This window comes from Lates calcarifer, linkage group LG15, assembly GCF_001640805.2.
Source record: "Lates calcarifer isolate ASB-BC8 linkage group LG15, TLL_Latcal_v3, whole genome shotgun sequence".
Classification (NCBI taxonomy): Eukaryota; Metazoa; Chordata; class Actinopteri; family Centropomidae; genus Lates; species Lates calcarifer.
Window position 1 is genome coordinate 19,685,888 of NC_066847.1, and position 14,517 is coordinate 19,700,404.

The 14,517-nt window shown below is 45.3% G+C and overlaps 2 protein-coding genes across 5 annotated transcripts in view; one reads left to right on the forward strand and one right to left on the reverse strand.

The window, feature by feature from the left end:
• The window catches only part of rpl34 (ribosomal protein L34), a 750,063-nt gene that overhangs the window by 350,153 nt on the left and 385,393 nt on the right, over positions 1 to 14,517 (reverse strand). The gene's annotated exons all lie outside the window — the stretch shown is intronic.
• Positions 7,264 to 14,517, forward strand: part of ppargc1a (peroxisome proliferator-activated receptor gamma, coactivator 1 alpha) — a 38,276-nt gene continuing 31,022 nt past the window's right edge. For 2 of the 4 annotated variants that reach the window (XM_018690425.2, XM_018690432.2), the window contains exons 1-2: positions 7,265 to 7,526; positions 10,586 to 10,765. In XM_018690425.2, coding sequence (XP_018545941.1) covers positions 7,479 to 7,526; positions 10,586 to 10,765 — 228 coding nt within the window. In that variant the 5' untranslated portion in view covers positions 7,265 to 7,478. Of the gene's footprint in view, positions 7,527 to 7,570; positions 8,068 to 10,585; positions 10,766 to 14,517 lie in introns of those variants that run through there. The other 2 variants (XM_018690419.2, XM_051076204.1) reach the window with 2 other exon arrangements.

Genomic DNA, 14,517 nt, shown 5'->3' on the forward strand with positions numbered 1-14,517 from the left:
AGAAAGTAACTGTGTCATCCTGGATGTGGATAAATGAATAAGTTGCTGAATGCGAGCGGCAGTAAGTGGGTTAGCATGTAAATAAATGAATAAGTTAGCAAATTAGTGTTTAAGTGTGTTAGCATGTAAATAAATGAATAAGCAAGTAAATTAAAATGTGAGGGAGTTTGCGGGGTGAGTAAAGACATTAAAGAAGCGAGGGTGTCAGCAGTGCAAAGGAACTTATCTCCCTGAAGAAAAAAGCCTTTGAGGACACAGTTGTTCAAGCGCTGCTTGTTGCGGGGCGGCACAATGAGTACATCTGGCTCGCGCATGTCATATTTCCTCATGTACAGATGACATGCCAATTACTCCTTAATTACACGCGTCATCTGGACCAAAGTGGCCAATGCCAGCGCTGATTAATCCTGTTTATTGTGGCGGTGATGACAGTCCCGGTGGACGCAGAGCACCACAAAACACACAACAAGGGATTATGGGGAGGGATATGGAGAAAGCTGCAGGGACAGGCTAGCCAGGGCAAGGGTTGACTGATTGAACGACTGCCTGACAGTTAATTTTTGCTCTTGATTCCAACCGCTGATGATCAGATATCATGAAAATAAGTGATGGAAATCACCTTATTTCCAGACAGTGGAAATAGCTTGAGGCATAACAGCGTCTGACTGGAAAAAACAAAAAGGGCTTTAGTTGCCAAAAAAGCACGGAGGTTGCCTACTCACGAGGAAAAGCCAACATTGTTGTTCAGCACATTCTGCAATATGCTTACTCATACGTTTACACTGATGGATGGCTGCCAAGTCATTTGAATATCATGTCCAGTTAAAATCAGGATTTTACACACATCAGAACCAATTATTTTCTGTCATCTTCAAATCTGCATCTCATTATTTCTTCCAGTTCAGTGTGGCTAACAAGGGAGAGAGTGCATTTACAACACAGGTTTATTCCCAATACATGATAGTCATGAGGGGGGCAATGAGGTCATGTTGGCAGTGGAAGGATCAGTGTGTGAAAACCTAGACCTTCCTGTAAATGAATATGTCGCGCGTGTGAGCGAGATACCCATCGTAAGCAGGAAGATCTCAGACCGTGACCGGAATATGCGGGCGGGGTGGGTGGGGGGGTTGTGGTAACCCATTAGATTAACACCGAGATAGTGGACGTGGTAAGACCGGCACTGGAAGTTCAGCGGGGACTCGGTGGGGGTCAGCCCCGGCAAAGGGGCGGTTTATCTTCAGATGAGAGATGGAACAGCTTCGGAGCACGGCGAGGTGGTTACCAGCCTCCCCCTCAGTCTCACCCTTTGTTAAAGTCGACATTTCCTGCCACCACCACCCCCCCATCACTCCTTCTTGTACCTTGCTTCCACCTTCATCCCCTTCCTTCCATATCTGCCTCTAATTCATGCCCCATCTTTGTCCAACTCTTTCTATCACTCTCAGTGGCTCACTCCCTCTTGCTTTTGTTACTCCCTGTCACACTCTCTTTCAGCATTAGCTCCATCTCCATCCATCTGCTCCTTTTGTCTCTTTGCTCTTTTTCACTAGGATGCTTTGGCAAAAATGGGTATTGACTGTGCCTTCTCTCCCCTCTCATCCCTGCTCTGCTTTTTTTTTTCCCCCATCACCGTGTACTCCAGCAGTACATGCTCCTTTTAGGAGGTGATGTGAAGAGTAGTAGAAATGCACCCTGTAAGGGGAAAAAAAAAAGGTGATGATACAATCAGTTTTATTGTGCCGTAAGGATTTTTTCAGGCTTATGGTTATACACCCCGTATGCAGGCTGTATGAAAGAATTGCATTTCGCATGCATTTTTTTCCTCTCTCTCATTCCCCTTTTCCTTCTCTTTTCATTGCTCAAAATAATTAGGCTGCAGTCTGGACTCAGGGGTGTAACGTTTCTGCTCGCATTTCCATGATACAAGAGTAAAAGAAAAAAAAACTGGTTATGCTGCTCCAGAAATTTCTACCTGTGTGTCACCAGTGCCCCCACTCACCCACCCCCACCACCACCACCCTTTCCTCCCTCCCCTGATGCTGTTTTAACGTGGAGTTCCACAAGGCGCACGGTGCACTTCAGCTGACCTAATTCTTCCCTGGCGCTCTTCCAGTGCTAAGAGTACATAAGGACTGCGCTGTCAAGGTATTCAGCCCTGCCTCTCTATTATTTTAGAAATCAAGCAACATCTGTTGTGCTTTGGGCCCTCCTCGTGACTCACAGGAGGTTCTCGCAGTTTGCAGAAAGATGCGCCTAAATTTGCCTGTAGCCAGTGATGAGATTTCAGTAATGTATTTTTCACATTCCAGAGTTCATTTTGCTGTTCTCTAATGCTTGTATATAACTTAGATCACACTGCTCCAAACATCATTGCTTTTACAGGCCATGGCTTTGAGTCACTAAGTTTAAGATTTATATTAAACTTCAAAAAGTTCCTTACTGGATATTCAGCATGACAACAAGTACTATTTTCTTGTGCCCTTTCAGTAGAAAAAGATTTAACTATCTCCGCCGCACAAGCGCATCTCATTTCCTCTAGTTGCATTGCCGGGTATGTGGCATCTGTTGGAATTTTACAGCAATTTCAAAGTTTGGGTTTGTAGCATTTTAAGCACAGCCAGTGTGCAAGTCTTGTTTATGTAAGTGTGTTTGCAGCCCAAACCCTCATGGTCCATAAATTTTAATATTCCTTGCGAGTGCTATACCCAAGCAAAACACAAAGTGCCTCGCAAGTCCCTGCCCAGAGCGCTAGTTTAGCACGGTTCTCCACCAAGAACGCATTACACACCAGGCCTGCGCTCGCAGCTCACCCTCTTTCTGCCACCACTTTCCACATGCATCTTGCATGACTTGCTGGTGATTTTAAACAAGCCCAATAACAACCCCCCTACAACACAGGGCTCCGATGGGAGACTCGCATCACCATGTGACCGTGATATTATTCGTCTGTGGCGGGAGGATGTTGGTGGGGAATGGAAGGGATTGTTGGGGGGGTGGGGGCAAGGCTGCCTCTTTTCCCCAGCTCCTCCAAAAACAGAGCTGGAGTGGGGAAAGGGGGAGGGTGGAACCATCCTGCATTGCGCCCCAGGCTCCTTTTTTGTGTTTACCAGCCCCTGCATGGGACCAATGCTATTTTCAATTCCGAGGCTCAGCCATAGCTAACTGGCCCTGGCCTCCTCGTGCCATTTGCCTTAATAATGTGGGCCGGACTCTCTGCGGGGGAAGTGGCCGCCATCCTGAGAGTGGCTAAATGACACAGTGGAGTTCATTGATGGAAAGGATTACACGCTCGCACGCAGGGGCAGAAAGGCGACGGGTTCTCTGAAGGGCACTACAAAGAGAGGCGATGTAAAATCTTCACAGGGGGAGAATGCACTAACTTACTGTATGTCAGAGGGCGAGCGCTGGCATAATTTGTGGCGTCACACTGTTTATCTTGTCGCCTATGATGCATGAGTTAGGAGCCTATGGAGGCCAAGTAAATGTATGGCCCATGTGAGAGATATTTATGTGGCCCTGATAAGTAACAAAGAGAGAAAGAGAAAAAAGAATTCTTAAAAAATGTTATGTTAAATATTTTGACTACGTGCACTAGTTTTATTACATCATATTAGTCTATTAAAGGGCACTTTTATAGCAGTCCTGTGTGATCATTTGACACCACATTGGAATCTCTTATTTGCACTGTGTATCCATTTACATTTCCTGTAGCCACTTCTGTATGGCATTACATCCTATGTTATTGTAGAGCATTTGACTATTGTGAAATGTGACCACTTCCTCCTTTGTTCCCTAATAAGGAGAAAACAATATGACTATTATCAAGTGGAAAAATGACCCGTGCACCAAAGATCTGAATGCACATCAGATGACAAGCGGGAGAGTGAAGCATAAGCTGTCTTTTAACCATCCTGAGCGATACATGAATAGATGCGGCACTCTGTTTTACCTCTGCCCTCAATTAATTCCTATGAATCCAGCCACTATGTATTAAAACGGCCAGATGCTAGGATAGATTCTGTTGGGAGCAATGACATGCAACAAAGTGATATGAATCACCCCCCCCCCACCCCCATACAAACACACACACACACACACACTGTGCGGCGGCACTCTCAGAGGGGACGGTAACACAATTTATGGGAAAAGGAAAACAAGACACAGCCACTTAAGTGTGGATAGACTGTCAAAAAAGACCCTGTTAAAAAAAAAAAAGACTGTCAGATTAAAACATATAACCACAATTTCCTCTACAGCAGCAATACAAATCCAGCTCTTAACAGAAATGTTAATATCACATTCAATCTAAGACTCTGTAGCATGAGTCAAGCCACGTTGAATATTCACACAAAGATAATTATCTGTGGATTAGCCCCATTTAGCCATTTTGTCTTTGAGAACTCCACTTGTCAGCTAACCCTTGGGAGAAATTGTTTAATCATTAAGGCCCTTTTGCTATCTGAGAACAGCCAGCAGCGCAACCCACAATTCAAGCTGAATCTGGTAGTAGTTTGTCCGCACGTGGAACTGGGCATGTTCTTCGCAGAAAGGTTGTCACATTGCATTCTTTTTGAGTTGTGAACCATGTAGCGATTTAAAACAGCAGTCGCTTGGAATTCTTTTGGGTTTCCTATTGAAGTGTATTTGTCTGTGAGGTTAAGCCCCGCGTTCAGAGCCCCGGAGAAGTCAGTTCCATCAAATGACAACATGCTATGCATCAAATGGGTGTGAACAACTTTTCACACTCCATCCTATAGATTCACTCCCCTTGAGACGTGATATCTATAAGAGCGAGTAATGCAGGGGCAGTGTGAAAGCAAGACCCGAGGCCGTTCTCGGGAGCAGAACGATCAAACACCCGGTGATGTCGCCCCCCCTCCTTAGCTGGCAGCGCCTTGGCCTAAATATCTCCTCTGATGTGGGCTACTAAACATTACCTATTTCTCATTCTGCGCCAGCCTGTGACAATCTCCCCATACCTACCCCTTCATTATCAGCTCTCTGCAACTGAAACAAAAGCTGTGGCATTTCAAAGATTACCTGTACTTCAGTACGGCTGTAGAACCCCCTCTCTTTTTTTTTCTCCTTTTGAAATGATTCCTGTATCTACAAATCTCTACCACTGCATACATAAATATCCAGCCTCTAGCAAGACTTGTGTTTGCAGAAAAGACGTATCAAAGGCCATTCAAGAAAGGAAACCATAACATTATATCTATATTTAGCTTCCCTTGTCTTAATTGGCATGAAGAGTACAATCAGATAAGGCTTTTGACTGTGACTCACATGCCGCTTCAGGAGAGGGAGAAATATCATTTACCAGCATACATCTCCAACCAAGATTTTTCTTTCTTTGTCCTTTTTTTCACAAGTCTGTGTTTGTTATGTTGCTATTACTCAACTCGTGAAGAATCTATGTGCCCGGTAGCTACTGTACCTGCAATTACCTACATCTGTCGAACACATAAACACCATGTAGAGACCAGGAGGTTACTTTAACTCTACTTTTTCTTCACGGAAGGATTGAAATCCCTGCTGCAGTCACAAAGCCAGCTACCATAGCGCTCTGTGTCACTCCCATGTTGCCCCTATATTACGGTCTGTGCGGTACTGGTCCATCTGGGCTCTGTGAGGTCACTGCACACACCACCTGCTCCGATCGGGTTTCGCCGTGGCTTCTGGGTAGTATCTCTGGGCACGCGTGGAGAGGCAGATGTATAGATTTTAGTGGTACAAATGGCCTCAGATACTCATGAGCATAACACTCTCACATATAATGTCTTACTGCACACACAGGGCGCCACGCTGGCAGGGATACACACACTCTGCATGATTTAAATTTCCAGTCCCAGAACCTTTTTACAGCTTTCTGTGCAATTTTGTGTTTAATGATACTTACTGTATGTGGTTCACTAATTTAGGGAGACAATTGCTCCTTGCATGCTCAGGTGGACTTAATAGGCTTACAAGACTAAAAATTGGATTGGGGTTAGCATATTCCATGGAGTGAGTTTCTTATTACAGAAATGTATTGTCAAAAACAAGTTAACTTGTTTTTTTGTTTTTTTTTTTCCCTGAGAATAATGTCTAAACAGGAAAAATCCCCTTTACAAACACTGTTTTAGAATAACATAATCCATTAACTCTCTCTATGTGACAATAGCTCTTAGCAATTTACATATAGAATGATGTTTCTGTTAAATGTGTGATCAGAGGAAGGCAATAACAGCTAGGATTGAGAGAGAACTCCTGCAGCAGTGTGTCTGCCCAACAGAAAAACCACTTTGTTTAAAATGTCCACAAAGCTTTTGTTTTCATTTCACCAAGGTAGTGTTGCCTATACACGTCCTGTTGACACTGTATACACGGTTGATACTGCCACCTGTCCTTTTTATTGCCTCTGAATGGACAAAGAAATACTTTCCAAAAGACTGAATTACCTGCTTTGATATTCTACACGCCAGACACTGGTATTTTACGTTACAGTCACGAGTTAATGCAGGAGTGGCGCAAGTAATTGAAAGTAATTGACGTGCAAACGAACTAATGTAAACTGCTGTATGCTCTATAGTCAGAGCTGATAGGAAAATATAGGAAAAGCTGCATCTGCACAACTGAAACCTTAAATGTGGTCGGTCTTATACATTCATTTACAGGCGTCAATTCACTAAACTGTGAGGCACTGCGAAGAGTGGGGTGGGGGGTGGGGGGTGACTGATGATGGCCAGTAACTGTGTGACGAATTATAAAAGCAGCTCACCAAAAAAAAAAAGAACATTGATCCTGAATGCACCATATATACTCCTGACATTTTATAGTTTCATTATTTTAACTAAAACACCAGCTTTAAGCGAATTTAAAGGAGATTTGCCACCATTTAACGCTCAAGCTGCAAAAAATGACCAACAGCGCTCAGATCGTGGGTTTGAACTGTAACTCAAATCGAGATTCCTCAAGATATATGTAGAATATATTTTAGCCAAGTGATCTGAATAAAATTTAAGATAAGTCTACTTGGTTATTGGAATTTCAGAAAGCAGTGTTTTTTTATCTATAGGCAGAATCTTTTTATATATGTCATGTAAATTTAAACAGATAGATAGATAGATAGATAGATAGATAGATAGATCATGCTATGGTTTTCAGATGGACATTTTTTGCAGTGCACGGAGAGGATTTTACTATGTGCGCAGCCAGACCCCGCCTGCTCACTGCGCGTCACTGGCGAGTAGTGTGGACGCGGAGTCACTCCCCTGCCTACTTTTAATAGCTTTGTCATGTGATGGAAAGCAGTTGTAAGACAGGTGCCCTCGGTTCATTCTCGGCGAGGGGCAGCAGTTGCCTGTGCGAGAGCGAGTGGGAAGCGTGTGTGGATTTCTTTTTTTTTACTTGATTTCTTTCTTTTTTTCTTTTTCTTTTTCCTTTTTTGTTTTTTTTTTATTATTATTATTTTTTCCGGACCGTCATTCAGTGGCTGGATGGCGTGGGACAGGTGTAACCAGGACTCGGTGTGGAGAGAATTAGAGGTGAGCGCATCTTAAAAAAAAAAAAATCCGACTTCTTTCATCCTTCTAGCCTTCTGGACTTTCTGTTTTTTCACCCTGGAACGATGGACAGCACTGGCTATCCGAGACAGTGATTTCCACATAAGTCTCTTCTCCACCTCCTCCTCCTCCTCCGCTGCTGCTGCTGTTGTTGCTGTTGGTGCTAGCGGTGGCATGCCGGTGTAGCGTGCGCGTCTGGACGCTGTTGAGGAGGATGCGGGGGGATATACAACACGGGGAATATATGACAAGTGGAGGGAATGTGCGGAATCTCCCCCTTTCGCCTCAGTTAAAGATGTAGTTGTTGTAACGCGTGCACGGGCTCAGGACCATCGCTCTTCTATCTCCCCCCCCCCCCCCCCCCCCGCCCCGCCTCCACCCGGTGTAGGATCTCTGTTCAGTCGGAGCGAGAGTGCTTGATGCAAGCTGGCGGATCTCTCTCCAGCCGCGGGACTGTACGCGCTCCGGTGCCCGAGAAGCTTTTCTTTTTCATGCAGAGATGACTGAAATGTCTCAAAGTCAGGTATTTCGCTGACGCATGAAATCCCACTGACGATAACAATCCCTTTGATGTGCTGTGTCGGGATAGCGCATGTTATTTTTTTTTTTTTTTCGAGGCGAGAGCAAAGGTTGTCCACACTTGAGGGACCCGCTTATCTGGCATTGCGCAGGGGGAAAGCATCATAATAACTGACGGCACCGGCCACGTCTGTGTGCCAACATCCCGGCCGAGGGGGAGCGTTGCGCTGGCTTGGAGAGCAGCACCGCATCCAGCCAGACTACATGATTGTACATTCGTGCGCATTTCTTTTTTTTTTTTTTTTTTTTTTTTTTTTTAACCCTCTGCGTATTTCTCCCTCTTTATCCAAACAATTACTCGCTCTCGTCTTTTTCACCTATCTTCCATTTTCTTGTGTTGTGATTAAAGTGCGTGCAGATGACAAGACACATCAAAAGGATACTTATTCGTCCCCTGTTTCCCGATTCACTGAGTCCGTCCAGCTTGGTCTGGACGTTTAGGGGGTCTACCTGGCTGCACTTGTAGGGCACTTGTCTGCATACAGGAGAGCTCAGTGATGCTTCACAGTAACTACACGATGTGACTGCAGTCTGGCTGCATATTTGTGGTTATCTGCTGCTGCGTGATGAGAATGTGAGGAAAGAGAACTGTCATCGTTTAATGAAAGTAACAATCTGCATTTCTCCCGAGCGATTTAGGAACTGGCTTTGGTTCAGATGAACTGCCTTGCACTTTAATCACCGAGTCAGATGCATCCTGTCACTTTCTTTACCGTTCGGGCTGCGATAGTGTTTAGTTATCTACCAGCGTCAAACCAACAAATGCACGCGTTTCTGGAGCCTCCCTTTTCCTCGTTTTGTGAAAATGTCTGCATTTAGACTTGTTAATGCGTATTAGAATCTTGCTCTTTGAAAAACAGAACTGTCACCCAGTCCTCCCCCTGATAATCTTCTCCTAGCAGGTGCTTTTATGTGCGATGCGTGCGTAAATCAGTGGAGCGCTGTGGTGCGCCCTGATCGTCTCTCTGGCGGCGCTATTTCATTAGTTCACCAAGAAGTCCATAAGATAATTGGGTATAGGACGTCCAGCCTCTGAATACGCTAACAGCTTTGTTGCCGGTTTTTTTTTTTTTTCCCTTAGCCGTGCTTTGTCAGAGTGGATCATCTCAGGGGGAAGCCTAAGACGCAGTGAGTCTGCCCCCCTCCGCTGTAGCGGTTGCAACATAACGGATTTGTCTCATCATAGTCTTAAGTCATCGTGTATTCGTGTTGGTGCGTTTCCGAGGACAGATGAGCTGTGACACCGGTTGTCTGGGTGGGTTTTTTTTCCCCTACTTGGCACAACATCCGTCTCCACAGCTTTGCCCTGAGCCGAACCCGACTCTCACCCCTCCTGAGTCTGCGGGCCAAATACCTCCCGGCTTCGCCCGAGGATATCTATCTTATATCCTGTATCCTGGCTATCCCGTAGCGTTCCTACATCGGCTGACGTGTTGTCAACAAAATTAGGAGCGTGTAGCCTATTAGAAACCAGCCGCAAAGCTCTTTTCTCAGGCTTGGATTTGCATGTGCACGGTCACAGAGTGTAAACACGCCTCGACTCTGGCGAGGTTTTTGCCTTTGAATGATCCCTGACTACAGAGCGCAAAGTTCGCCCACCTTGTGTGGAGCACAGAGAAAGGTCTGTCTGACTGTGGCACATTTAAGCTGTCGGTTTCCTTCCTAGGGTTGCATACTGAAATGACTAATAAGTATTTTTCTTGGACAAAATCATTTAATACCACACAACGCCAAGAAACAGGGATTCCACTGTGGTAAATATTTCAAATAATCCTGCAAAACCTGCTCTCACACATCACCAAAGTCCCTGCTTGATTTCCAGTCCAGAGCCCATCACTCTGAGAGCTGATGATTTGTGTGGGGAGGAAGCAGGAACAGCTGCTACATACAGTAGGCATTGGCTAGATTACATAAAAGTGGCTGATGAATAACAAAAATGTCAACAGGCAGCATTTAGTAGCGCGGAGGCCAGCGCCAATCACAGCGCTTGGGGAGTGATGGTGGGAGGACAGAGTGTACTGTAGGTTGAACAGAAGCAGAGTGGAAACAGGTTGCAGGCTTGCACATTGTGACCCGCAGCCAAAAAAAACATTCTGTTAATAATCAATAGTAATAGTAAGAGAGTTAATAACGGATGTATCTATTGATTATTGCCAGTAAGTATGTCACATGAAAGTGGCAGACGTATTCAAAATGATTAAATGAAAGAATTTAGAGCTTAATTTGTCAGTAATTTGAGAAGTTTGGGCTTGAATTAGTTAAATGTTTGTATGTTATACAAATGTGTGACTTCCCTTTGTTTAGGATTCAACAGCAGGCTTTGAGAAGACGTCTGACTCATGTCCAGATTTTGATTCTCCCGTTATTTTCAAAGTTGGCACAGCAAATTCAGCATCTGATTTGCATTCGAACGAGACATGATTCCTGTCTGACCGTTCCCTTGTTGTTTGCTTTCTCTCCAGTGTGCTGCCTTGGTTGGTGAAGACCAGCCCCTCTGCCCAGACCTCCCTGAACTAGACCTCTCAGAGCTGGATGTCAGTGACTTAGATGCAGACAGCTTCCTGGGTGGCCTCAAATGGTACAGTGACCAATCAGAGATCATTTCCACTCAGTACGGCAATGAAGCATCCAATCTTTTTGAGGTAAGTAAAGCTTTTTTTTATCACAGTATCTGTATTTTTTAGTCATTACTAATATTTTTTCTACCTCTGATCATTTATAACATGGCAAGTTGCTGTTTCCAAGCATTACGATTCTGTGGAACGTCTTTGCATCCACAGTGATTTCATTATATGCTCTCCCAGGGCTCAGGAGTGAGCTGAAATAATAACATGCCCTGCCAAACACAACATGCTATCACATTCTTCAATGCAAGCCAATCAAAATGTACTACTGTTAACCAGTTTACAAACATGCTTTTACATTGCTCCGAAGTACAAAAGGAGAGATAACGGGAAGAGAGATAAGCCCAGGAGAACCTTGGTCCCCTTGTTTAGATCTTTGCCGCGACGCACGGCCCCCTTATCAAAACTTTGAGCGTTTATTCCAGCGGCAGAGCCAGTAGTGCGGCACAGTTCTGAAAGAACACTCCGGTAGTAAACTCTGGGCATGCCAGCCGTATTGCAAAATGCTTCTCAAAGGTTGGAGTGTAAAACTTTAATCTTTGCCCCACCACCCCCCTCTCCAGTTTTTGTCCTCTCTGTTTCCTCCTGTTCCCTCTCTTTCTGACTCTTTCTCACCCACTGACAAACGAAGTCCACAGAGGGTGATGATCTGGCCGGGGCCATAAAGCCATCGGTCTTGGGACTGAGTTCCAGTCCCCAGTTCATTATAAGCCTTTATCAGTGCCAGAGATAGACAAGAAAGACTGAGATTGGATGTTTTAGCCTCGCCTCAGGAGGAAAAACCCTGTCTGAGAAGGCAATGTGTGTGTCTGTGTGCCTGTGGCCCTGTCATGTAGTCACGTTTTTGGGGTCTTTGCTGTGTTTGTGTGTGCACGCATGTGTGTGTGTGTACCTCCTCAGTAGTTTTGCAGGCAGCAGTTGATAACAGACTAAATTCTTTCCACGTTTAACCTCCCCACCACTGCCACCACCTTTTTATATCAGCACACATTCTACCTCTGTGGACCACCACAACACACACACACACACATACACACACAAGCCTGACTTTGCTTGGCTCCAGGCATTGGGGTGGGGATGGGGGGGGGCCTTAAGTACTAGCTGGTGTGACCGAGGCTCCTCTGTCGTCTGAGAGTGATATGGCTTGCAGCCACCGAGTGGCTCTGGGGATGGATAAAAATACCAATGAGAGCGTATGCATGTGCCTGTGTATGCGTGTGTGTTTATGTGTGTCATTTTAAAACACAATGGAACTTAGCACCCACAGAGGACCGTGACGAGGGAGCCAGCTCGGAGCAAGAAGCCCTGTGTGACTTCCACGAGCTTGTATATTTGCGTGCCTGCATGTGCACATGCTTGGGCACACCAGTGCACATGTTTGCATCCACACAAATACTGTACATTGCAGTAAGTGGGTGATGTTTTCACACACTCAACAAGCCAGCAGCTATTGTATCATGCTCAGGATGTGGAAAGGCTCCTAATCAAGTAGTGAACACTGGGCTTTCAAAGCAAGTAATACATTTCCCTGACCAGGGATTTTTTTGCCATCTTTGGAAAGTTTCAAGTCACCATATGAAGCGCTCAGTTCATCATACGGCAGGACCCAGCTAATCCTACTTAATCTGACAGGGGAAAGTTTGCCGCTCGGCAAGGATCAGAGGACTAGGGCTGTAGCTGTACTTCCTGCGCCCCCCCTGATTGGCCTCCTCACAGGGCAGAGAAGCATCCAATCAAAAGTTGAAGATTAAAGAACATATTAATAACTGGCCAGATTTAAAGCCTGCAAGCGTTTTCTTTGTTGTTTTTGCATTTTCCTTTTCTCTCCTGTGTATACATCCACTTAACAAATCAGCGTGTGTGTGTGTGTTTTATGAAAAAGCCGATTGCAGATTAGCAAGGCTGGCCTGACTAACATGTGTAACAGCTGGGTGCAGCTGTCACACTGGGGCCCCTCTTTTAAAACGTTCCCCTTCAAACAACATACTCTCTGGAATTTTAGACTGACTTTCATTAGTTCAAGTAAGTTAACTGTTGAAATGATTTGCAGCTCAGGCGGGAAGACAAACACCTACTGTTTTTCTTGTGCTGGGGCTTTTCAGGTTACAGTTCCATGTGACAGACCATAGCAAATAAGTAAACAGAGTTTGACTTGGTTATACAGCACAGCTGGGACCGGAAATGTTCCTGTCACATCAGAGAAAGTCTCATTTGATCATTAAGGGGACAGTGGAAATTGTTTACACACTGTATAAGCAGTGTAAGTGTGTGTATGAATCTGGAAAGGCCTGTGTTTCTTTCTGTGTGTCTCTGTATGTGTGTGTTTTCTGTTCCGTAAGCAGCATACGGTCTTAGATCACAAGCTGTCCCCTGGCTGGCCTTTTGCTCCATTCCCTGCCACTGTCCCAACTGTCCCTGACACAAAATGTGGAGAATGATACACCGCACCACACCCCGCCCCTCTTGTAACACACACACACACACATACACATAACAGCTATTGCTCCTGGCACAGCGTGTTTGACACCTCTTCAAAACGGGCCGACCGTGAAAGTCCACAGTCTATTTTGGGCTGCAGTTGTTAAGGGGTGGTTACTCCAATAAGTTCCCAATGTACTGCCAAAGATAACAGCACAGAAGCATGACCCAATGTCTTTTTAACCGCAGGACCCCCTGCTCAGATTTCATGTCAGCCGATTTGATTGATGGAAACGCGTCTCGTCGGGTTTTGGCTTATTCGGATTCCGAAGTGGACGATCCCGGTGGCGGTCGCGCTGGGATGCGGCGCGGCGAGGCCCATCGCACGTGTGCCGATGAATGCATTTACAGTTGGAGGTTGTGAGTCAGTCTACGTGATTATGCAAGAATATTGGCACAGAGCGGACCTTCTGACATGTTATCGCTGCTGTGCCTGTCCTGTTGTGAGACGCACTGATGATAGATGGACAGGTGGGCAAAAGGGACAAGGGCAGATAAGAGAAAAGTGAAACAAAAGGGAGGTGTGGAAATAGACAGAAAAGTCCAGCAGATGACAAGACAGACAGACAGACATGGGGACAGATGGGCAGTGAAAGAGACAAACATGTAGACCAGGGGAAGCTTGGACTCAAGCCAGCCAAATCAAAGCCTGTGGATTGGAAGTAAAAGGTTGTGGGCTTTGCAGGTAGTAAAATAAGATTCCGAGGCTTAAAGCATTACTTTGATATTTTATAGGGACGTGCTTTAAGTGTATGCACGTGAGCGCACATATGTGGGCTGTGTCAGTAATGTAAAGTCTTTATATTACTCCAACAGGATGCGGTGTGTGATGGCATCAGGCTCAGAAAGGCATTATGGCGTTTTGTCTCGCTTGTTCTTTGGACAGATGCTCAGGCGCTTATCCTTAAGTAAAGGCAGATTAGATTGATTGGGTCATCTTTAGCAGGCTTTGATAAAACATGCTGTGATTTAAAAAAAAATGTTTTCCTTAAGCATCTCTCTCTTTCCCTGCAAACATGTGTAAGCATAGATTAGCTCACACACTTGTTGGCGATAGGAGCTCCTGTGAGCTGAAACAGGGAGCCGTAGACCCTCTGAGAGGAATTGTCACGCCCACACACACAAACACACAAACACACCGACAGCAGAGACCCTTATTGTCCCTGTTCCTACTCCCTGCTGAATGCCGGTTGCGTTTATTTTGCAAATTTATGCTGACATTTGAGAGTACACCACCCGCACCAGTTCACCGCTCTAGCAAAGGGTGTATGAATTATCATATTCCACTGTAT